This window comes from Nycticebus coucang, chromosome 2, assembly GCF_027406575.1.
Source record: "Nycticebus coucang isolate mNycCou1 chromosome 2, mNycCou1.pri, whole genome shotgun sequence".
In the NCBI taxonomy this organism is placed as follows: domain Eukaryota; kingdom Metazoa; phylum Chordata; class Mammalia; order Primates; family Lorisidae; genus Nycticebus; species Nycticebus coucang.
In genome coordinates this window covers 180769073-180794743 of record NC_069781.1, presented here as the reverse complement: position 1 = coordinate 180794743, position 25671 = coordinate 180769073, and the positions used below count along the sequence as shown (strand labels likewise).

The 25671-nt window shown below is 49.5% G+C and overlaps 1 protein-coding gene across 1 annotated transcript in view; it reads left to right on the top strand.

Annotated features, from left to right (window-relative positions):
* Positions 1-25671, top strand: part of COTL1 (coactosin like F-actin binding protein 1) — a 42007-nt gene that overhangs the window by 6722 nt on the left and 9614 nt on the right. Inside the window, exon 3 of the mRNA XM_053553674.1 lies at positions 14744-14901. Coding sequence (XP_053409649.1) covers positions 14744-14901 — 158 coding nt within the window. The remainder of the gene's footprint in view (positions 1-14743; positions 14902-25671) is intronic.

Below are 25671 nucleotides of genomic sequence, written 5' to 3'. Positions count from 1 at the left end.
GGATTAAGACTGGTGAGAATAATGAAGGCTTGGACCTCAGAGGGCATATCTACCCTATGTGTAGAGAACCTGTCTGAAAATCAGGAACAGGCAACAGTGGGGACTGGAGACCAGATGACAGAGTCATCTGGCCATGCTTTAAGTCTTCTCCTTAGACTGTTCACTTTCATGAGCCGATTAATTTTTTTTTTTTTCTTAAGCCAGCTTGTGTGAGTTCTCTGTTATTTCCATATAAGAGTCCTGACCATAGTCTCTAGGTTAGGCAACTAGGAAGGCTCAGAGAGGAGATGAATTCAGGCTGAACAAGTGTGGATTGTTAGCATAGCCTGTCTATAGCGGGCTCAGCCCTACCTGGGTGATAAGGACTGAAACCATAGAGAGGTGGTTCCCAAGGAAGACTGCTGTGTGGTTACCAAGAAGAGGGAGGTGGAATGCAAGAGACTAAAACGCTCGCTGGCTACAGCTTGTTCATCAACAGTGGCTCACATTACAGTCACCAGTCTGTCTGTCATGCTGTTTACCTTTGAATATCTTTTCCCTACCTGTGCATACACACGTGGATTTTAGACATTTGGGAGAGAAAGGAAGGAGAGAAATTTCCCAGTAGGTCATACAGAATATGAAATCAAAAGGAAGCTTTGAATCTGTGACAGGCCTTTGAACATTTTAAAGTGCTAACCCGTCTGATGGTCACGCATTCAGCAAACATTTATTAAGCACCTACTTTGCTCTAGCAACAATATTGAATTTTTATTTTTAAGTGATGGGCTATTGAGGCATCCTTACCTTTGTAGTTCTCTGCAACACCAAGTCTTCTATTGCCCACACATCTGTTGCTGGGAGGCTGCAAGCCACAGGGCATGGCTTTTTTTCATACCCTAAGGTGCATGGGTTTGAGGACAGCTCTTTTGGCCTCCTGTGGGGTGACAGTTGTGCTTGTTTTTGTGTTTGTAGCATGTCTCCCAGGATGAAGACATTTTTCCTCATAAGTAGGGTATCTTTTATTTGGAAAAGATGTTCCATCAATATTAGTTGAATGGCATTAAGGTTTTTGCTCCTTGAAAAACCTCAAGAATTGGGTGGCACCTGTGGCTCAGTGAGTAGGGCACCGGCCCCATATGCCGAGGGTGGCGGGTTCAAACCCAGCTCCGGCCAAACTGCAACAACAACAAAAAAAATAGCCGGGCGTTGTGGCGGGTGCCTGTAGTCCCAGCTGCTCGGGAGGCTGAGGCAAGAGAATTGCATAAGCCCAAGAGTTAGAGGTTGCTGTGAGCCGTGTGACGCCACGGCACTCTACCCGAGGGCGGTACAGGGAGACTCTGTCTGTACAAAAGAAAAAAGAAAAACCTCAAGAATTAATGCAAACTTTTTGAAAGCATTGCTTATGGATTTTATAGATGCTATAAACGCCTTGTCCCTTCCTGCCCTTCCTCCATTACATTCTGGTGCCCTCCCACATGCTGAGCACGGAACCCGGTGCCCAAGTCCTCAGTGACCTTGTGGTTGACAGGTCTAGCGGCCATTTCTCTGTATTCTACTTGACCTCCCTCCAGCATCTGTCAGTGGCCACCGTCTCCTGGAAATGTACTGCCCCTGCTCTGCTCTGCATGGCGAAGCTTGCTCGGTTCCCCTTTTATGTCATCTTCCCTTGTTCTCACTTCTTTCTGGTGGTTCTGCTCCCCTTCCTGCCCCGTAAATCTAGGCATTTCCTAGGGCTCCACCCTGGCTTGTGGCTTGTCTTCTCTAGGACGTTTCTCAAGTTGCTGCTCCGTGCCAAATACTGAACTGGGTCACTTCCCTGATCCCAGTGAGCCTGCAGTCCAGCCCGGAGGTGGCTGTCTGAGCTTCACTTCAGGTCATGCCCCCCCCACCCACGTTTTGTATCATTTGCCTATAAGGTCCAGATGCTTGAATGTGACATGGGATGCCCTTTATGACAGGTGCTTGCCAGCTAACTCTCTAGTACACCTCTCCAACACATGTGACTCTGACCTCATGGATACTCAGACCCAGGGACTACGTGGGGGTCTTGCATCTGCTAGCTCATCTAATTTCTCCTACTTATGAGGGACTCATGAGCCCAGTGACACCTGTCAGTAGGAGGTGTCCCCATATTACTAACGAGGAACCTGCTGTTTTCCTTGGAGAGCCGGAGTCACTTGCTTGAGATGGTGCAGTAAGCGGTGCCAACTGCACTTTGAGCCCAGGTCTATATCTGAGGCTCCCAGCTTTGTCCCTGCCTGTGCTGACCTGCCCTAGCCCTGTGCCTCCAGATGGTCTTTTCTCTGCCTGCATGGTCTTCATCCATTTTGCTTTCCTGGAGAACTTCTACATACCCATCAAAGCCCAGTGTAAATATCCCCTCTGCTCAGATGCCCTCCTTGTCTTTGTGGTGCTCACCGCATGGTATACGTCTGTCTCTTCAACGCCACAGCAAGGTCCTGGAGAGAGGGACTTTGTCCGTTTAGTAGTGGTGTCCGCAGTGGAGACTCCCTGCCCTTTACAGTTAGTTAGCTCCCCCTCTCCTTTTCCCCAGGGATGTATTGCTCTCTTAAATGGGCCCAAGTCACAGACAGTCATCCAAGCGACAGGCTCTGCCAGCAAGGGCTGGGTCTCCACCCTCTGAGAAGATGACACATACTCCTCGAGTTCAAATCTTAGCTCTGCTGCTTATGAGCTGTGTGTCCTTGGGCAGGTCATTTAACCTCTCTGCCTCGGTGTTCTCACCTAGCAAATGGAAAGTGTCCCTGTAGCGAGGACAGACCTGCAAAGCTCTGAAAGCGTGGCCCAGCCACCCTCTCTGTCCTCTGCTCTGTTTTTCTTCCAGGCATTGGTCTTGGGTTGGGGCCTTCCCAAAGTCTACCCTGAGGCCAGAACTTGAGTATGGGGAGGGCACCTAAACCCAGGAAGCAGGAGTGAGGGCACGTGGAGGGGGTGTGTGGCAGGAGGAGCAGCGATGAAATCCTCCTCCAAGACACATGTGGAATCCAGCCCCAGGAGCCCAGGCACGCAGCTACAAATTTGCTGAGGGGTTACCCAGGGGCTTTAGGGCCCCTGCACTATGGGTGGTCCCTCTGTGGGGTCAAGCAGCTTTCAAGGTTTCAGAGAAAGGCCACAGGCGGAAAAGCAGAGGCCAGCTGAGGCCAGATGTCACAGCACTGAAATCAGAAGTGGGCAGTGAGACAATGACACGGGGTGAGAAGCGTCCCCTTGCCGCATTCAGCAGTGCCCCTCATGCACGTTCATGTAACTGTTTATCAGGTGACTTTCCAGCTAGACCCTGAGCCTAGACCTAGCAGAAACCGGGTCGTTTACTCTCCTGCTGTGTTGTCAGCACCTGCAGAGTACCCGGCACTCTGCACAATCATCCCCTGAGATGTTTGGCAGCTGAGCTTGCCGGGAAGGCTGCTGTCCCCTCCTCCAGCGAGGCCGCAGGACTGCACTGGCCCAGGTCCAGCCTCTTCCTCGAGCCCCTGCAGGGCATTCCTCTTACTGAACAGTGTGCCTTTGGCTTTTCAGACCAGCTCAGTGCCTCAGCAGCAGCAGGTCCCTACAGGCCAGCTTCTGAAGGCTGGGATGTCACCTCGCTATGTTATATTTTGTTTCATCTATGCATTTTGAAATTAATGGGCCAAAGATACTGTTTTTAGTTCTGTTCTCAATCTGTGGTCATGGCATTTAGGTAAGCTTCTTTGCCAGTCATTAATAAATAAGTTGATAATCATAATGATAGTGGCTGAGAGTGGACCTATATCATTCCAGACATTGTGCTAAAGCCATTGTATTAATTTCCTAGTGACTTAAAGCAACATAAGTTTATCATCATACAGTTCTGGAGGTCAGGAGCCTGACCCGGGTTTCAGGGGGATAAAATCAAGGTGTTGGCAGGCCGGTTCTTTCTGGAGGCTCAGGGAGAATCTGTTTCTTTCCTTTTCAGCTTCTAGAGGTTGCCTACATTCCTTGGCTGGTGGCCTCTCCCTCCGTCTGCAAAGCCGGTAATGGCTGCGCGAGCCTTTCTCTCAATGCCATCTGCTGACTCTCCTGCCTCCCTCTGTCCCATATAAGGACCCCTGTGATGACACTGGGTACACACAGATAATCCAGGATAATCTCCCTATTTCAAGGTCCTTAACTTAAGCCCATCTGCAAAATCCCTTTTGCCTTGGGAGGTGGTGTACTCACAGACTCCGGGGTTAGGACGGGGACATCCTGGGGACCTTGTTTTGTGTGCCATTGTCATCCACCCATGATTTCATTTCATCTGCACCATGACCCAGACTCACAGCCCTGCTGGTCCTTGTTTCACAGATAAGGAAACTGAGGCTCAGATACAGGAAGGCCCTTCCCTGAAGCGGTGCAGAGGCTGAGAGTCTTCCCTGGTACCTTCCCTGGGCTGCAGATCCCCAGCCCGACACCCTTTGCTGCTTAAAATCTGCAAGTTAAAGTCTTTGTGAAACTAGGAGGGAAGATGTCAGAATGAGTTTATCTTGAACCCTGAGGGACAGACCTGGCCAAGCCTTCCTGGCCACCTGGGAGGGGTTTCATTTAAAAGTTCTATCTTTCTCTGGGGTAAAATTCTGTCCTGGCTACTTTTGCCTGAATAAATGTCCCTTGCAGGTCATTTTCTTCTCTTTTTGTGGCCCCGCTTATAAAATGGGGTATATTGTTCATGGTTTGCAAGTGCTGCTGCCCCAGGCAGGTCAGGGGTCGGCTGGGGCTGGGGGAGGGACGGGAAGGACCTGGCAGGAGATGCAAAGAACTGGGCTCTTGGCAGCCCTTGTGTGACCCTGGCAGGCGCGTCCCCTCCCAAGGGACAGAGAAGGGCCTGTGTCCACCCCTGAGCCCTCACAGCCCTTCCTGGGATGCCACTTGCTCTGTTCTTAACTTGGCCAAACTTGATGACTGTGGTTCTGATTCTGGGAGTGAATAGACTCTCTTCCTCGGTGATTTGCTGGCACCTGCCCAGCAAATATGAATTAAAGGCCCGCTGTGTGCTGGGCACCCCGTGCTGGGAGGGTTCAGTGGAGAGACAGCCTTGTTGAGGGTACACTTACGGTGTGTAAATGATATGGCAGGTTTTTTTTTTTTCTTTTATATCTCAGGTCCAAAATGTGGAGGAAAAGGGGGAGGACAGGTGTGGAGCAGGCTATGGGTGGGGGACAGGGCTGCAGAGTGGACACTGGACCCACTTGAGCAGTGTGCACTTTATTCTCACCATTTTTGTTCTTGGTCCTCCCAGGACTTTGCCCTGGGCCTTTGTGTGGCTCATTCCCAGCCCTGCATGTTTGGTTCTGCCACTGTTCCCTGTAGGTCCCCAGGGACCACCCGCCAGCCACCGTCCCGTGACCCTGTGGCACCGAGCCCTGTGTGCCTGTATCCCCCATTGCTGCCCTCTGCTTCCTAGCAGGTGGCCTGGGTGGTCAGCCTCATGGCCTGCTGCTCCTCCTCCTGCCGTCTCACCCTTGCTATGTGCTGTGCCCAGCAAGATGCCGGGAGCCTTGTACTATCTGCTAGTTCTAACGAGGACAGATGTGCATGTTAGTGACAGGAGGCTTGCAAGGGGAGCTTGTCATCCTCCTTGGCTTCCAGTTGATCCCTCTGCCCCTCAGAGTGAGGACGGGATGCAGGAAGGCAGGGACACAGCGGCACTGTGCCCAAGGCTGTTTGCAGCTTTCCTCTCAGAGCCTGGCGGGGACTATGCTGTGCTGTTCAGGACTTTGAGAAAAGTGGAGGCTCTGCCTTGGGTGTCTATATGGGTTAACAAATTAATGAATCAACAAAAGAGTGAAATGACTCAGCGTCAGTGTGTGGGCTGACAGTGTTGTTAATGTCCCTGGGGAGGGAAACCGCCACCACCCAGGGCTTTGAAACAGAGATGGAGGGGCCATTTCCTGGCCTGGGAACTGGGGATCAGAGAGGGGTAGCCGCTGGGTGGCCTTCACACAATAGGAAAGAGGCAGAGCCAGGACTTGAACCCTGGCCTCCCAGCTCTCACGCTGCTGAGGTTTGGAACCAGCTCCTCTCCTCGTAGCCCCACACTTTGTGATGTGCAGAGAAGGTAGAAAAGCTCCCTCGTGGCACAGGCATCACCCTGTCCATGCGCTTTTATAAAGGGCGAATTTGTCAAAACCAGTCAGCTGTTCTATCTGTCCATGTTGGTCATTTCTGGCCATCTATTCATTCCTGCTCTCTGGGGGTGGACGTGGTGCTTCTAAAACCCCAAGGAGGGGATTGCTTTTATTCTTATAAAACGGCAGCTTCCACTGCACTGACACAGCCGAGAGCTGGGAGCTGCAAGCCTCTGAGACGCCAAGGGTGCCGGTCAGAGCAGAGCCCCCTCGTTTATTCAGGAAATATTCACTGAGCACGTGCAGTGTGTCAGGCACCTGCGTCAGGCACCATCCAGGCGCCTGGGGGGAAGCACAAGCTACGGGAGTCCTCAGAGAAGTTTTCCTGAGCCTTTAAACTCTTATTTTACCCACAGTCATAACAAGCTTAATTATCTGCCTTCTGGCCTGTGGGAAGTCAGGAATAGAGAAGGGCTGATGGGGGAAGGTGCTTTGAACCTGCCAGCAGGAGCTGTTGCTTCTGTCCGTGTCTGTCCTGGTCAGGATCTGTCCCTTGAATGGTTAACACATCTCCTCCAGGTGATGCTGGGTAAACTCTAAGTCATCCTTTAAGACCCTGATCAGACATCACCTCCTCCATGAAGCCTGCCCACACCTGCCCAGACAGAGTCAAATTCCCTTCTTTCTTTCATGTTCCCACGATACCCAATAACAACTCTTTGCCCCAGCAATAATTTCATTATATTCGCACCCCGGGAATTTTTCCGTGCCATGCTAGCGTGTATATTTTTTGAGAGTAGGGATTGTGTCTTATTCAGCGAAGTCCTTGATCACAAGTCACCAGTTAGCATTTGTCAAGTAACCAACTAACAGCAAAGGGAGACATAGCATAACTGTAAAAAGCAGATCCAAGACCACAAAGCTGCATGTGCTGCGCGTGCTGGGGCCTGACCGTGACCACGCAGAGAGACGCCAGCTCACTGAGCATCTCCTGGTGTCGTCAAGAGGTACTCAGAGCCCCCGGGGAACGCTTCTCTGTTCAGAGGTGGAGTTGGGTATAACACACTAACTTCCATTTAAGGAAGTAAAATATAGTCATTTTTTACTGAATGCTGGTGCTCTGTCATGGAGGTAAGGGCAATAATATGGGTATCCAGATCGCCTGTCCCCTGGGGGTTCTGCCGAAGTCATCATCTTTTTTTCCCTCTGGCTATCTTCTACTCCATTTTCTGTGTTGTGTCAAACAGGAAAGCTGGGTCATTCACATCTAATGAAAACTCAATTAGGAATCACTTGAGAAGTTAAGTCTGCTTCTGTGGGAGCCGAGTGGAACAAAATATCCAACAGTGTTTGCACTGGGGGCTTCAGTGCAAAAACTATGATGCCGGCTCGGCGCCTGTGGCTCAAGCAGCTAAGGTGCCGGCCACATACACCTGAGCTGGTGGGTTCGAATTCAGCCTGGGCCCGCCAAACAACAATGATGGCTGCAAACAAACACAAAAAAATAGCCGAGCGTGGTGGTGGGCGCCAGTAGTCCCAGCTACTTGGGAGGCAGAGGCAGGAGAATCGCTTGAGCCCAGGAGTTGGAGGTTGCTGTGAGCTGTGATGCCACTGCACTCTACCCAGGGCGACAGCTTGAGGCTCTGTCTCAAAAACAAAAAACAACAACAAAAAAAACTGTGATGCATGCTATAGGCCCTATAAATAAAAAGGACGTCCCTTTGTCCTCTGTAAGGACCAAGCCAAAATGTAAACAGGGCTTTTATTTCTGGGGTAATATTTTTTATTTTTATTTTTTAATACCTTTTAATATTTTCTAGCAATCTTTTGAGTGGTACAGAAGGGGTTTTCTTGTTTTTGTTTGTTTTAATCAATCCAGAGAAAGCATAAAGTCACACTGAAAAAAAAGAGAGTGGGTGACATGGGGTATTTTAGACATTAGAGTTCCCCTTTCAATTTCAAAGGTCAAAGACAGCTCCTTCCAGCCTGGGCCCCAGTCCCCTGCCTCTTATAGACATGGGTACCCACTGAGCCCCCCTTCCTCCCTGGTGCAGAGAGGACATGTCCCCCTCCTCCTGGCCTTGGCCTCTCACCGCCCATTAGCCAGCTGGAAGCCAGGCGCTGCTATGACTACTGTCCTTGCCCCGGGCAGCAGGACGTTAGAATTCTTTCCCACTTCCTTTCAGACTTGCTCCAGGGAGCTCACTCACTAAGCTGACAGCTCAGCTTTTTGGTGTGTGGGTTGTTTTTTCCCTTACTGAGCCTTGTTTGCATAACCTCTTAGGAGTCTATATAAGGTAAGGTCAGAGTTAGACTGAGCTGCAATCTTGTCACACTCTGGGGCAATTTCCTCCTGTCTTCACCTTCCTCCTTTCTTTTATCTTGCTGAAGTTTAGTGTTGGCTGGACTATTATGAAATTATTCTCTCTTTTCTTCTGTTGGCCCACAGATATTTTATAGGGTGCCCATGAGGTGCCTGGTGCTGTGATGGGTGCTGGGGCTAGAACAGGAACTGGACAGAGAGGAAAGTAGCTAAAAAGATCAGAAGGACTTGTGCCAAAACATTTTTTGGGTTACTTAGGTGGTTAGGCCCTCACTTTTGCTTATTTGTATTTCTTATCATTCTACACCTACTATGGGTTTTGTGTGTAACGAAAAACATTGTTCAAAGCAAAACAGTGCCTGGCCCATGGCAGCTCCTGGGATTTGATCCTCTGTCCAGGACTGGTTTGGGGAACAGGAGAGACTCAATCCCTTTTGTTGGGGGAAGGCAGGGCCCCTCGGTCAATGTGGATTCCATGTTGGGGATACCCTGGTGAGAAGCTGGGTGGGATTGGTCAGAATGTGCTCCTTGGTGATGACCTGAGCCTTAGGGGAGTTCAAGTTTGGATGGGAGGGAGAAAAGGAGGACAGAGGCAGTCCGGGAGCACTTGGTAGAGAGTCTGCCATTTATAATTCGGGGAAATTATGAGAGCAGCTCATTCTGGTGGCTTTGGTGATTCTAGTGAGTCCCCACTGCCCCTGCCCCCTTCTTCTTCCCATCTGCGGGTGTTGTGGTCCTCCCTCTCTGCTGTCACTGTCTTCTCCAAGGTGCCCATTGCTGTAAATGCTCAGCACCCTGCTGCGTTCCTACCGTCTTTCTTTCCTGGCCTTTTCTCCTCTTATGCTGGGCCTTTCCTTTCTGCCTCTCTCTCTTTCTCTCTCTCCCAGGGAGGTCAGGAGGAGGGAAGAAATAGCAAGGGGAGACACAGATGGGAGAAAGCCACAGAGGTGGTGGTAAAGGCAGCAGGTAGCAGAGAAAGAAGGAAGTGGAGGGTCCAGCGGGGGTCAGAGGACAGCCACGGGAGGATGGGCCGGAGGACAGAGTATAAAATCGTGAGTGCCGACCCTGTGGGGCCCTGCTTGGTGCGGGGCAGCGTCCTATAGTCCTTATGCGTGATGACTCCCTGGTTCATGTGAACTTACTTAGTAAATGAAGGAAGAGAGGCTTGAAGAGGTGAACCCAGCTTTGCACTAAGGTTCCCTTTACCTACCTGTGGGCCCTGCCTGGGCCTTCCAGGTGTGAAGGGGTCCTCACCAGGAGCCATTTCACAAAGATAGCCCTTCACTGGCCTGTGGTGAGGCGTCATAGACTAACCAAAGGGCCAAGTTCTTTTGAAAGTAGAGTTTTATTAATGTTGTGTGAGGACTGTCTCTTTTGTTTGTTTAGCAGGCCTGGGCTGGAGTCGAACCTGCCAGTCCCAGTGCACGGGCCTGGCACACTAACCGTGGCACCCAGCCAGAACTGTCTTTTCATGAAGAAGATTCTCAGTGGGTGGGAAGGGGAGGGTGTCCATAGCCCCTGAATCAAGGTTGTCCTGAGTAGTCAGACTGGGCTTTGAGCACATAGCATTGGCCAGAAAGACATGATGGTCCTCAGGATTGGGCTCCTGGCCTTGCTTTGTCACTGGGGACCTCTCCTCCGAGACGGGGCTCTACGATGCATGTCTAAATTATTGCTAATTAATCGTGGTGAGCTAGAGGTAGCACCAACAGAAAGACTGCAGGCCTCTTAGTACCAGGGCATGAGATTTGTGGGGAGGGAGAGGGCTGGTGGTCTGGGATGGGTAACACTCAGGAACCACACCCAGATGCTTCTAATCCCGTAAATCATGGTGTTGAGAAGACCGACTGGACCATTCCGGAAGCATCTTTACACTATCACTTCCTTAAAATTAAAGGGGCGCGGGCAGGAAGAGGGGGTGGGGCTGGGCTTTGCGCTCTGCAGCTTTTGTGCCCTGGAGACCTTCCTCCCCCTTGCCCCCTTCCCATTTCCTCTTCTTAACTCTTTCTCTAAGTCAGTGCTTCCCAATCTCTGGCACATCAAAATCACCCTGGGGCCTTGTTCAAGTACAATTTCCAGGTCCCATCCCCAGACTTTCTGAATCAGTAGGTCTGAAAGGACCCTGAAAATTCACTTTTCTAGTAAGTTCTGGGGGCTGCAGCTGCTGCCCTGACCAAGGAGGGGCTGGAAGGAGTGAAGGGGCTGGAACCTCCTTCGGGGTGAGCAGAGAGAGAGACCTCAGGTCAGACCGACAGGTTCTCTGCCCCAGACTCGGCCGACTCTGCCCTGTCATGACCACATTTGTAAGCACAATGTGACTTAGGGATTTCCACAAACACATGGTCAGCAGTCTTGTTGACCAAACCATTGTCCGATAAGCACCGAGCAGTCACCCAGGAGCCCACGTCCCTCTTTACCCCCACCCGTGATAATTTCAATGACATTAGCCTGTGGTTCTGGAAGGTTCCCAATGCTCTTGGGAGTGTGTGTGACTGACTTACTGTGCTTCCCCTAGGGCCAGGTTCTGCACTTGGGACATAGCATTTGACTGGGAGAATGACTCTTGAGGGAGAAGGTCCTGCCCAAGTGAGAGTGGGGAGGTCTGAAAGAGGGAGGAACGGACTTGCAGAGGTGGGGCTGCGCAGAGGACGGCCATGAGGAGACAGCCAGGGGCCAGCAGGGAGGACGCACCTTGGAAAAGGCATGATGTTGCCCAAAGAAGCTGGCCAGGGCTGTGGGAGTGGGTGACATTGGGGAGAGAGAGAGAGAGCAAGGCTGGGAGAGCTGGCTGGACCAGAAGGCCCTGCACTGGCTGGACAGATAATCAAAGTCTCTAAAAACTATGCTGGCCCAGAGCAGGGCCAATAACTTTCCCACATGGAGGCTCTGGCCGGAGTTGGGCAGCTCCCCTCCAAATGCAGCCACTGGAACCCGCGTGTCTGGGCTGACCAGTGTGGAAATGGGAACTGTAGAGTGGTTTCCATGGAAACAGACTCACTGTGTTCTTTTGTGAAATCCAGTGTCTGGGGGTGGTGGGGAGGCATCTGGACCATGCTGGGCCTCTCCTCCTCCCCCTCAGGTCCAGGCTGCAATTTAATTAAACACTTTGGTGTTGGTGCCTGATAAAACTGCTGAAAACACCACTGGGGCTGCTGAGAAATCTTTTGGAGCAAAAGGGCTTCTCCCCTGTGCCCTCTGCCTGCACCTGCCACAGGGGCTGTGCACATTTCAGTCGATGTGCAGCCTTTCCCAGCGCAGTGACCACCTGGCAGCTCTGCCCTGTGGCGGTGGCTTTAGGTAGAAGGTTCCGTCTCGTTGGGCCAGGTGAGTTTTGTAGCTTTCACATTTAATCTCCATGGTGGATTGATGGGGGAAGGGTGAGAGCACCCCCTTTTGGAACCAACCCAATGTCTATCAACTGAAGAATGGATCTGCCAAAAGTGGTCTGTCTGTACAATGGATTGTTATTCGGCTGCTGATAGGAAGGAAGTGCTGACACACGGACGGACCTTGGGTGAAAGAGCCCGGTCACAAAGGCCGCGCATTGATGATTACATTTCTATGAAATGTCCAGAATAGGCAAATCCATAGACACAGAAAGTACATTAGTGACTGCCGGGGGCGGATGGAGAATGGGGAGTGACTGCTTCTGGGGACATGGGTTCTTTTTGGGGTGATGTCAGCGTCCTGGAATGAGACAGGGGGCAAAGGTCACATAACACCGTGCATGTACTTAAATCCGCTGAATCGTGTGCTTTAAAATTGTTAAAAGAGCGAATTTGATGTTACGACTTTTATCGCAATAAAGGAAAAAAGTGAGGAGGATGAAAAGAATCACCCTGCTTCACAGGCGAGGCAGCCACGCGAAGGCAGAGGCCAGGTGGGGATGGGGGAGCTGTCACCCGTGCAGTCTCCTGTAGACTCCTCTGTGCTCTTGTCATCTGGCCCTTGTCATGTCTCTGAGACCATCCTTTTTTCTGTCACCTGTGCCTTGTCACCCACTGACCCCCAGGCCCAACTCCCTCCCCCGTGGGGGTCCCCCAGATCGACACAGCCAGGTGGGGGCTGGGCTCACATGCGGAAGACATCTGGCCCTTGGCTCACCTCTCTTTGTCAGTAGTGGGTTCCCTTAACCACCTCAAATGACCCCCACACCTGTTCTCACCAGCAAGTGGGTATTTGGGTGTTGACAGCGGTGACAAGGATATCCCTACCTCATCTCCCCTGTGTCATCGTTATGAGGACCAAATGAGAAGATGAAATAAATGTGTTTTGAGAACTGGAAAGTGCCATGACAACACGAGGGGTGACTGGGATGCTTTCCTTGAGAAATAAATGTCGCGGAGTCCTCTGACCCTTGCTGGGGAATCTGAATCACATGTCTGTGGTCTGCTGAGCTCACTGAGACAGATCAATTACCTGGGATACAGAGAGGCTCGGTGCTGGAGACTCCCCAGGTTTTGAGATGAAAGCCAGAAAGTGAACTTTACCTGCTCAGGGCCTGCGTCTCCTTTAGACAGATGGTTTCTGGCCTTGAGTCTTGGTATTAACTTAATGCTTGGTGTGGGATCTGCTTGGAGGTACTTAGGCAGAAAGGCATCTTGTTTTGTTTTGTTTTTTCAAACTCGGAGCCTGGTCCTTTGACCAGGATCAGCGTCACTTGGAAGTTTCTTAGATGTACAGAGCCTGGGCCTCCATCACAGACCTGTGGAGTCAGAATCTAAATTTTGGGAAGATCCCTTGTGATTCAAACTCCTACCATGTTTAAAAAGCAAACGCATTACTATCTGCATGGTGTCATCGGGTCCCTGAGAAGTCCTACAGCCGGAAACTAAAAGCCCCTTGAGAACACAGAGCTCCTCATGGAGGCTGACGTGAGCACCTCCAAACCAGCAGCGTTCCTGTACCAGTGATCACCAGGGAGGACTTGTGCAGAGATCTCATGGCGATGGGAAATCACCATGAGATCATCAAAATACGACCTACTTAGGAGTTACGCTGAGTAAAGCTGTGTGATTTCTTCCTTGAAGCACAGAACTTTGTTGGGAAACCTAAAGTGGGTCCTGGTGAAACGGAGACACAAACTAAGTCTAGACCAGAGGTTCTCAGTCAGGGTGTTCTGTCCCTCAGGGGACATCTGGCAACACCTGGAGGGGTGTTTGGTTGTCACAACTGGGGGACGGTCCAGGCATCTAGTGGGCAAAGCCAAGAGATGCTGCTCAGCACCCTACAAAGTCTAGAGCGGTCCCCACCACAGAGAATGGGGGCCCCAAATGTCCACAGCGCTCACATGAGCAGTCTATGTCTGTCCCAGGGGGCACAGGCACATATCACTCTAAAAGCTCAGGAATGATTAGGCATGGTGGGGGGCTCAGCCCATAATCCTAGCACTCTCAGTGGCTGAGGCAGGGAAATTACTTCAGCATTAGAGTTAGAGACCAGCCTGAATAAGAGGTAGACCCCCTGTCTCTGCCATAAACAGAAAAACTAGCTGGGTGCTGTGGTGGGCACCTGTAGGCCCAGCTACTCGGGAGGCTGAGTCAGGAGGATCACTTGAGCCCAAGAGTTGGAGGTTGCTGTGAGCTGTGATAATGCCACGGCACTCTACCCAGGGCAACAGAGTGAGACTCTGTCTAAAAAAGATAAAATAAAAAATAAACAATAGCCCACGTGGAGGATGGAGCTGAGCATAATGAAGGTAGTGGTAATGAGATCAGTGCGGCACTGACACAAAACTCCGTGGGACAAAATAGCACCAAAGCCATTTCAGTGAAAGCGGCTGTATAACAAGCAGGATTTGTTACTGGTTGAATTCTCTGACCGTAAGCTGAGCATCCCTGCTGTGCGTGGAGCAATGTCCCAGGCCAGACTAAGAGCCACTTTCACCCCAGCCCTGCCCCTTCTTGGTTCCTATCTCTACACCTCCCATTCCAAGTAGGACCTCAAAGATTGAGAATAAGAAAACCTGAGGCATTCCTGTCCCCTAAATAGGACCTGTCGGTTGGGGCTCGACTGTGTAGGAAGGTGGTGGGCGCTGCAGCCAGAGAGGCCTGGATTCACATCACAGCAGAACCTCAAGCTGCCCGCACCACCCTGGGTGTGTCACGAGGCCTTGCCCAACCTCTGTTTCCCATTGGGAAGCGGGCTTCAAGGCCCAGCGTGCTACTGTCTGGATTAAAGGAGGGAGTGTTGGCCACGGTCCATGCTTCCTTCCACTTTCTGCCCTGGTGCTTCAGTGTCGGCTCCTGCCGTGCGATCCTGGGCTCACTCAGGGCTTGTTTCCTCTCCCTGAGGACATGGTTTTGGGGTGTTTTAACCGGGTGCCATATTGTCATTTTGCCGTTGGCCACAGATGACGTCCGGTTGTTCGCTTTCGTGCGCTTCACCACGGGGGACGCGATGAGCAGGAGGTCCAAGTTCGCCCTTATTACGTGGATCGGTGAGAATGTCAGCGGGCTGCAGCGCGCTAAAACCGGGACGGACAAGACCCTGGTGAAGGAGGTCGTACAGGTAACTCTCCTACGTTCCTTCAGGGCCTGGGGATCTGGGGAGGTCACTCCGCACAGCAGGGCCAGAGAGGGTCTGACTCCTGGGTCTGTGACTTAGCTGTAACTTTGAACCAGCCCAGCTGCCTCTCTGGACCCGTAGAGCTCCTGGTGGGCTGGCACTAACACCATCTCGGGACTAGGCTTGGAGGAGGGACTGTGCTTGAGGTCTTGCATCACACAATGACAACGTGGCAGCTGGACGCCCTCTCTGGGTGGGACATATTGCTCACAGAGAAGGGGGATGACGCCAGGTGGTGGCTGTGGGACCCACGTGTGCCCTTTCTGAATAGCACTTTAACATTCTGGCAACTAAAGAACATTCTGGACACTTTCGATGTTGGAAACTTTTAAAGGTTTTTCATTTTGGGCTTAGGGTGTGGGGTCAGGTTGAGAAGAGGAAATTCGAATTCCAAAAAGGTAAACCAGAGGAAGGGGTGGGTGAGGGGAAGAGCTCTGTCTCTACCAAAGGGATTTCTCAGACCCTATGAACCAAGGAATCCCCCATATTTCAGTGCCTTAAACTGTTGTTGAAGTCACCAGAAGCACTGTGTGGCAGGTGCCTGCCGCAGCCTGTCTGCAGCAGAGGGCCAAGGGCACCATCCATCATCCCCACTCCATACACATTGTTTCAAAGATACAAAACAATATAACATTAAACTGGTTCCCTTTAAATGAATGTTTAAAAGCAATAGGGTAGGGTGGTGCCTGTGGCTCAGTGAGTAGGACACTGGCCCTATATACCAAGGATGGAGGGTTCAAACCCAGCCCCAGCCAAACTGCCACAACAACAAAAAAATAGCTGGGCATTGTGGCAGGCACCTGTAGTCCCAGCTACTCGGGAGGCTGAGGTGAGAGAATCAACTAAGCCCAAGAGCTGGAGGTTGCTATGAGCTGTGATGCCACGGCACTCTACCAAGGGGGACAAAATTGAGACTCTGTCTCTGAAATAAATAAATAAATAAATAAATAAATAAAATAAAAGTAATAGGCTAATGATGGGGGTGCAGGGTTACTTTGTGAGGTGCTGGAAAGACCCTAAAATTGTCACAATCGTTACACATATCTGTGAGTGTACCCCAAACCATTGAATTGTAAAAAACAAAATCAAACAAAAAATAGGCTGTATCGGCTGGGTGTGGTGGCTCCTGCCTGTAATCCTAGCAGTCTGAGAGGCTGAGGTGGGTGGATTGCTTGAGCTCATGAGTTCGAGACCAGCCTGAGCAAAAAATCGAGACCCCATCTCTAATAAACATAGAAACACTGAGGCAAAAGGATCCCTTGAGCCCAAGTTGGAGGTTGCTGTGAGCTATGACACCACTGTACTCTACCCAGGGTGACAGCTTGAGACTCTGTCTCAAAAAAAAAAAAAAATAGGCTGTATCCAATGTAATGTCTTGGACTAGACCCTAAAACAGAAAAACTGGTGAAATATGAATAAAATCTGGAGCTTAACTAATTATAACATACCAGTGTTGCCTTTTTCACAGTGACAAATGTATCAAATTAATGTAAATGTGGTGTTAGCAGTTGGGGAAATAGAGTGGGTGTTTGTGTGCCGTGAGGATGGGAGACTTGAGGTAGTATCCCTTACAACTTCTCTGTAAATCCAAAATTCTTCCAAAATAATTTTTTTTTTTTTGAGACAGAGTCTCGCTCTGTCACTCTGGGTAGAGTGCTGTGGCGTCATCATAGCTCACAGCAACCTCAAACTCCTGGACTCAGATCCTCCTGCCTCAGCATCTCAAGTAGCTAGGACTATAAGTGCCCACCACCATGTCCAGCTAATTTTTCTATTTTTAGTAGAGACTGGGTCTCACTCTTGCTCAGGCTGGTCTCCAACTCCTGAGCTCAAGGGATCCTCCTGCCTTGACCTCCCAGAGGGCTGGGATTACAAGTGTGAGTCACCACGCCCAGACTAAAAAAAAAATTTATTTAACAAATAATCATAGGAAATAATAAATTTCTGTCTTTGCATGGCCACCGCCTGGTTTTTGCTTTCCCTGCCACCTCTCTCAAACAGACTCACCTCCTGCCTTTCTGCATTGCTGCAGTCATAGCCCAGGATCGCCCTGCGGTCTGCGGCTGCTTTTTATTTATTTTTTTAATTAATATAATTTGATAAATTCTATGATTGCACAGTCTTTGTAATTAATGTTTTTCTGGGAGCAGAGTGTCCCATCTCACAAGTGTACTGTGATGTACTAAATGTTCCCCTGTTCTTGGCCTCTTGAGTTGTTTCCAGTTTTTATTTTTATAAATATTGTTCCAACCCACATTTTCATACACACAGCTCCTTTTTCTCTTCCATTGAATTGTTTCTTTAGAACACATTCTGAGGAGGTAGGCTTCTGGAGTTAGCAGTCGTGGTAATCATTTTTATTATTTATTTATTTATTTATTTATTTATTTTTTGAGACAGAGTCTCACTATGTTGCCTTCAGTAGAGTGCTGTGCCATCACAGCTCACAGCAACCTCAAACTCCTGGGCTTAAGCGATTCTTTTGCCTCAGCCTCCCAAGTGGCTGAGACTACTGGAGCTACCACAGCACTCAGCTATTTTTTTTTTTTTTTTTGCAGTTGTCGTTGTTTCGCTGACCGAGGCCAGGTTCAAAACCGCCAGCATTGGTGTATGTGGCCGGCGCCCTACCCAGTGAGCTATGGGCACCACCAGTGATAATCATTTTTAGAAGGTCTTAGTTGTCAGATTACGACTGCTATGGCCTCAGCTTAGCTCACGGCAACCTCAAACTCCTGGGCACAGGCAATCTTCCTGCCTTAGCCTCCTGTAGCTGGGACTACAGGTACATGCTTCTATGCCCAGCTGGTTTTTCTATTTTTTTGTATGGATGGGTCTTGCTGTGTTGCCCATGCTGGTCTCAAGTGATCCTCCTGCCTCTGCATGAGCCACTGTGCCTGGTTATCAGATTGCCTTTTTAAAGGGTTAGCAGTTGCTGGGACCTAAGAAATGCCCAGTAAACATCATTTATTTCAAGTCCTAATCTGTGTGACTGGTTAACACCTCTGTCTGCGCACTGTCTGGTCCTGGAAACCTTCCTTTGGAAAGTCACTTTCTTAACCTACAGGGTATTTTTTTTTCTCCAGGCCAGTTGGGTTTTAATGGTTAACTAGCTTTGCGGGGTCACGTGTGTGTATGTGTGGCCGCAAGGCATGCCTGTTGCCTGGCCAAAAGTCTCCTGCTGAATTCTGCCCCCCCCAGGCAGAGCCCCCTCTTGAGTGTGGCCCGAGGACCCAGCCCAGAGAGCGTGGACGCGTCCACTGGGCACAGTCTCTTGAATCTTGCCCTTCCTTTTTTCTTTCCATTTAAAAAAATTGTGGTAAAATACAATAACGTAAAACTTAACCATCTCAACCGTTTTAAGGTATAAGGTTCAGTGGCATTAAGCACATTCACAGCTTTGTGTGGCCATCACTGCTGTCTTTCTAGAACTTTTTCACCACCCCCCAAGGAAACGTCATAAAAGTACCTTGTAATCTCGTACCCTCCAAGGAGCCTGCGGAATTTCTTCCAAATCTGAAACCTTTATCAGTTGGTTAAGAGGCCCCATGACAGAGGAGATTGAAGGAAACGGGTTCTCTACCAGGATTCCTTTAGGTGGGAGGAGTAGTTACCATTCTTTGTTTGGGAGCTCAAATAAGGTGAGGTGAAAAGGGGGATTGTCTGGCCTGTCGACTGGGAAGTGTAGGGTGGGGGTGGGGGGTTGGGCTCTAGGTGTGGCCGGTCAAGGCTCAAGGGGCATTTTCTTCCTATCCCTCAGTTCTGTTTTTCTCAGGGTGTGGCCTCAGGCAGCCTCTGCCCTGCAGGAGGAATGGTCCAGGCTATGGTGGTCCTTCAGGTCAGGATCCCAGAAGAAGGGCATCTTCTTCCCTTGCTGTCAATCAATCCCTTAAGAGAACCCTGATTGGCCCAGCTTGGGTCACATGCCCGCCTTGTGCAGCAGGGAGGCGGGTTTTCATGATGGGCAGCTCCTCATGATGGGCAGCTCCAGTTCATCCAAGTTGTTAACAGATGCTGGTAGGTGAAGCAGCCTGGATGTCCACTGCGCTGGGGACCTGGGACACTGTCCTGAGCTGCAGGTGCAGTGTTACACCTTGACCACTATCATTTGCATTTTCTATCTCTACACTTAAAAATGTTAATTATCTGAAGCTCCTGCAAGATTTCACGTTTATCCTATAATAGCTGCAGATACAACCATTCCGATGACAAGGAGCGTTGAGGCCGTTACTGCCTGTGTGACAGGATCTTTCACAGTCTCTAAACTCTTGCTGAGACTGGCATGAGCATCAGCTTCCTCTCTGCTTAATGGAAACTCAGACCAGATGTCCTCTAAGGCGGCTTCCAGATGGGAGATGGATTCCGTGTCTTGCGTCCCGGATCACTCGTCCAGCTGCCTTTGCTATTTGCCATGTGAAGAATAAGTGGGCTGACTTTTAGTTTCTTTTTTTTTTTTTTTTTTTGTAGAGACAGAGTCTCACTTTATGGCCCTCGGTAGAGTGCCATGGCCTCACCCAGCTCACAGCAACCTCCAACTCCTGGGCTCTTGCCTCAGCCTCCCGAGCAGCTGGGACTACAGGTGCCCACCACAACGCCCGGCTATTTTTTGGTTGCAGTTCAGCCGGGGCCGGGTTTGAACCCGTCACCCTCGGTATATGGGGCCGGCGCCTTACCAACTGAGCCACAGGCGCCGCCTGACTTTTAGTTTCAAGATTACTGTGTGGATAGGCCCTTGACTCTGACACCCTGTTTCCCCGAAAATAAGACAGTGTCTTATTTTAAGGTGTGCTCCCAAAGATGCGCTAGGTCTTATTTTCAGGGGACGTCTTATCGTTCCTGTAAGTGGGTCTTATTTTCGGAGGATGTCTTATTTTCAGGGAAACAGGGTAATAGTAAAGGTAATGCACACGCATCCTTGTGCCTTGTCTGAAACACAGAATGCAAGTCAATTGCACGGTCGCTGATGTAGAGTGACTGTGACCAAGACGGGAGCTCTTTGTGTCACTACCAGCTTGACCCCAGTCAAATCTGTCTCCCTCCCTGGGCCTCAGTTTCCTCATTTGTGGAGTGATGAATCCATGAGTTGGCATGCTGTGTTGACTTTGGCATGTTATGAAGATTTCTCTTTTCCTTTTTTTAAAATGGGGTAATTTTTTATGATGGCATTTTACCCTCAATAGAACCTTCAACAAAGAGGCAGAGCAGGGCCAGGGTGTGTCTTGAGCCAGATGGTGTGGCTCTCACATTTCAGCTCCGTCACTTACTGTGTGGCCTGAGGCCCGCTGCTTACCTGACCTGGGACTTCAGGGAGTTGACATCTAATGTAGCATAGGACTCTCATCATTGTGTGGATTAAAGTAACAACTGCAGAGCGAGTACTTGGAGCGGTGTCTGGTAATGGCCCTGGAGATAGTAGTAGTAGTTCCTTTTAGACAACACCGTGATGCACAGCTTGAGTGGAAAACGTCCCTATGTTGTGGATTATTTCCTTAGGGGATGGCAGATACCTGTGCTGAGCTAACTGGGAAGCATCTTGTTCTTGTTCCCTGATATTGCCTAATTGTCTTGCAAATGGCTTGGACCAAAGTCACAAGAAAGGTCCTGGCCACACCCACATTTGCCAGTGCTGACTTCAGATAATTCATACGTCACCTGTGGCCCGACACACAGATGAATTGGCATGCAGGGAAACTGAGGCCAGCACAGTGATAGGCCCGTCTTCAACCCACAGCTAACAAGCACGTGAACTGGGGCTAGAGCCTGGGAGAATTAGGAGTTGGGAGGTTTGATGCTGGGTCTCTTTAGTCTGTGTTCAGAGCCAGGCTGAGAACCTGAGGGGCTTCTGAGGCTGGGTGGAGACAAGCCAGATGCCAACCGGGCCTCAGGGTCACAGGGGCTGTGGAGAGCTGGGCTGGGAGTCGAGAGAATGAGCTGAGCCCACGCTGCTGTCTGCCACATGGAAGTGCCCAGCTGGTGCCTGGGACAAAGCATTGGGCCCTTTGTTCCCGTGTCTCTGTGGGATTGTTGGGACAATGCCGTGGCTGCTGACACGACCTGCCCTATGCCGGGCCTGGTTATCCGGGTATCTCGATTTGGGCCAGTCCCAGTCAATGACACATTGTGCTTGCCTTGCAGAATAGTTTTATTCCTGTGATCCTTTTATTTATTTGTTAACATAATATGAATGTTCGCAGAGTCGGGTACCCAGAGGGTATATTTCAGCTCTCAGCATTGGGAAAAGAGAATGACAGAGATTGTTTGCTCCAAGGAGATGTGGAGTGGGAAGGATAGACCTTCTGGAGATGGTGCAGAGCTCCCAGATCCGGGTCTATTCTGATGGCTTCTAAACCCCAGATGCAGGGTCGGTCAGAAGCTGGGATCTCATCTACCCTCCCCAGGGTCAGATGTACCCAATCTCCCCTCTAAGGACCTCTGTACCAATGTGGTAAATATACTAGTGACAATAGTTCATGTCCCTACTGTGTGCCTGGTGCTCTTTAAAGGGCCGTGCACATATTAAATCATTTATCCATCATGAGGTTGGGTCTGTAATTTTCCTGGATGAGGAGCTGGAGACCCCAGGAAGGTAAGTAACTTGTCCAGTCTGGCCTGAAAGCCACCGTACACATTTCCAAAGTCTTCCGCCCTGAGAAAACCATTTGGAGGCCATCAGTAGAGTTTGGATGCTCTCCTTTCTCTATGAGGGATGTATAAGCTTGTGTGGCCTGTGCACGTTTGTTTTTAAATTCACTGGTCCTCCATCTTTCTTGATGGTGGAAACTTTTTTATTTTTCAAGTGAAAACTGCCCCTTGTTCAGTGCTTTTAAAAAGAGAGTTGCTGTGTCAAATGGAAAAAATCATGGGCTTTGGGGAAGGAGACTCAAGTCCGTATTTGAGCTTTCTCAGCTCATGGTGGTAGGACCTCGGACAAGTAATTTATCTCTAGAATTTCTGTGTTCTCACTTGTGAAAAAAAAAATGAATGTAAATTTTGGTGCCCAGTAAACTCTTATTCATCCTTCAAAACCCTGATTAATCTGTTTTTCCAGGCTGGAGTGCTGTGCCATAATCTTATCTCACTGCAGCCTTGAACGCCTGGCCTCAAGTGGTCCTCCCATCTCAGCCTCCCAAAATGCTGGGATTATTTGTTCAGCTGATACTGATTTTTTCCCCTGTTCTCCTACCAGCCTCAATCAGAATTAGTTGCTTCTGCATCTATTTCTACTATGGTCCAGACTCCAGGAATTGTAACTAAGTCTCCTTAAGGGTAGGAGGTCTGCTGAGCTGGGCTGCTCTATTAGGTAGGACTCTGGTGCCTGGGAGATTGCTGTGCGCTGGTGCATAATCAGAGTGGAAACAATGAAGAAATGAATCTGTCCCTGTAGGTTCTTTGTGTGTTCCTGGGATAGATGCTAAAAAAAACGTTCAGTAACTGTTGTTTGGTTTGAATTAAATAGTGGAAGCCAGTTACATCGGGGAGGAGTGGGGGCAGGTTGACATTTCCAAAGACTTTGCTTTTGTTTTAGTAGAAAGCAGAAGTGATTGCTGCCCGGGCCTCCAGGGACCTGCAGCCTCCCCGCCTGCCTGCTGGGTCTGTGTGGCTGCTGTTCCCTTGGCAAAGCTTTAGTCTTTTCCTAGCACTCTGGGGACTATCTACAGGTCTTCATCATTCTCAGAGGGTTTCAGCGTTTGTTTTTACATTTGTTTTTATGTGGAGTGCCTATGCTTCTTCAAACCAGTGGTTCAGGGGAGGACCCTGTAGACTCAAAACCAGAAGGGCCTTTTTGCCCTGATGCATTTCATCTGGGCCTGTGCTCAGGCAGCAGGGCTGTTTGTGGTTCATATAATTTATTTTATTTTATTTATTTATTTTGAGACTGAGTCTCACTTTGACACCCTTGGTAGAGTGCTGTGGCATCATGGCTCACAGCAACCTCAAACTGTTGGGCTCAAGTGATTCTCTTGCCACAGCCTCCCGAGTAGCTGGGACTACAGGCACCTGCCACAATACCCAGCTACTTTTAGAGATGGGGTCTTATTCTTGCTCAGGCTGGTCTTGAACTCCCGAGCTCAAGTAATCTACCTGCCTCATACGCCCAGAGTGCTAGGATTACAAGTGTGAACTACTTTTTTTTTTATAGCGTCACAACTCATAGCAACCTCAAACTCTTGGGCTCAAGTGATCTCCTGCCTCAGCCTCCCTAGGCTCTTTAAAAAGCCTTCTTTTAAAAGAGATGGGGTCTCGCTTTTCCTCAGGCTGTGTATCATTTATTTTATTTTATTTTATTATTTTTTTTTTTTTGAGACAGAGTCTCACTTGGTCGCCCTGGGTAGAGTGCCATGGCGTCACAGCTCACAGCAACCTCAAACTGTTCGACTTAAGCAATCCTTTTGTTTCAGCCTCCTGAGTAGCTGGGACTATAGGCACCCACCACAAAACCAAGCTATTTGTAGAAACAAGGTCTTGCTCTTGCTCAGGCTGGTCTCAAACTTGTGAGCTTAGGCAATCCACCTGCCTCAGCCTCCCACAGTGCTGGGATTACAGGCGTGAGCCACCGCACCTGGCCGTTATTTTATTTTTATTTATTTATTTATTTTTAAATCTTCTCTCTCTTTTTTTTTCTTTAATTATTATTTGTTTATTTATTTTGCAGTTTTTGGCCAGGGCTGGGTTTGAACCTGCCACCTCCAGCATATGGGGCCAGCGCCCTACCCCTTTGAGCCACAGGCACGGCCCCTGTTATTTTATTTTTTTAATTTTAGTTAATGTGAGAGTACAAACAACCAAATCACAACATTCAAATTTATTGGGTAGAGTTTCTCTTATCGTTATGTCCTACACCCAAAAGGTGTGGCATACACCCCTACATTGTGCCCATTCAGTGGGAGCACCCCAGGCCCCTGGACATCACATATTTTAAACACACAAACTGCCTAAATGAAAAACAAAAAGTTTGGGTGGCGCCTGTGGCTCAGTGGGTAGGGTGCTGGCCCCATATACCGAGGGTGGCCGGTTCAAACAAAAAAATAGCCAGGTGTGGTGGGCGCCTGTAGTCCCAGCTACTCGGGAGGCTGAGGCAAGAGAATCGCCTAAGCCCAAGAGCTGGAGGTTGCTGTGAGCTGTGATGGCACAGCACTCTACCGAAGGTGACAAAGTGAGACTCTGTCTCTAAAAAAAAGAAAGAAAGAAAAAAGAAAAACAAAAAGCTCCCAAACAGCCCATGAATGGCAGTATCAGTGATCATGTGTGCACAGGCAGGCTTGGCCACCCATGAACCAGGTACTGTACTCACCCACTATATAGATGAGAAAACTGAGGCTCAGGGAAAATGAATTCTTGAGCCTCAGTGAGTGTTGAGACATAAGCCAGAGGAGAGAGAATTGGGGACCACTTTAAAGGAGGGGTGAGCTTTACCGGGAGGACAGCGGGGAGCCCTGGGAAGACTTTAAACAGGACAGTGATGAAGCTAGCTTTGGGGTCCTGTTACCAAAGAGGTTAAAAGCTCTTAAGGGCAGGATGGAGCCATCCTATACCCTGGCTTTGGGCCTAGCATGTAAACGAAGCCCCTTTAATATGCAAACAATTTTGCTTAGTTCTAAACTCTGCCTGTCTGTCCCTCAGTAAACTCCAGGCCAGGTGCCAGCCTACCTTAGTGTGTGATACCTGCCCAGGTCCCCTGCCAGCAGCTGGCCTCCTGGTGCCGTGAGATGGTGCTTCCTGACACAGTACGATAGGTAGTTGTGATCTCACGTGGAGATTTCCATGGGGCCCTTGCCTGGTGGCACATTGTGAGCTGTGAGGATACCGGGTAGGTCTTAATTGAAGGGGCCAGAAGAAATGAATCTAGAGGGTGCCTTGTGTATGAATGGTGTGTTCCCATGTGGCTACATCTCATCACTCTGTAAGAATGCCTTTCCTCCCTGTGTCTCTTTCCCTTCCATGTCTGCCATGGATACAATAGGAGAGAGCAGAGCGCGTTTTCCTTGAGCTAGATGAAGCACATTTTTGTTCCCTTCTTGTCAACATTTGTCCCTGAATGTTCTGCCTTTTGAGATACCCACTGAAACAAGTCTCTGTTCTTACTCTGCCTCTTCTCCCAAGAAGACGAAGTGGGTCCTGTGGTTTTCTGTAAGTGCTGGGGTGAAATGAAAGAACTCAGTTAGCAGCCACTACCCTCCACCTCCCATGGAGATTTCTGTGGGGCCCTTGCCTGGTGGCACATGTTAGAACACAGCTTATGTCATAGCAGACACAGAACTTGTGTCCTTTCTCTTAACATTGCACAAGTGTGTTTTCAGTTTTCATAATTTTAATGGCCAAACACTATTTGGTAAGTGAATATAGCACATGTGTAAATCTGATGCCCACTTTGTGTGTTTGCTGCTGTGTGAGTGTGTATGTATGTGTGTGTGTGTGGTGTGTGTTACTTCTCCTGGTGAAGACACTGGCACAGAGTTAATCGTGGGACCTTCTGCAGGCTGCTTCACCTCCCTGATCCTCGATTTCCTCATCTGACAAATCAGGATGGTAATCTCTAACTCACGGAATTATGAAAGTTAAGTAAGGTACAGAATATAATCAGTACCTTGTGTATATGAAGGGTTCAGCGTAGATACTTAACTAGCTTTTGTTGGAAAATGGAAATGCTTTGGTATTTACTGGTAATGAACATCTTTGAGCATAGGTATTGTCATTATAAAAAAAAATTTTCTTATT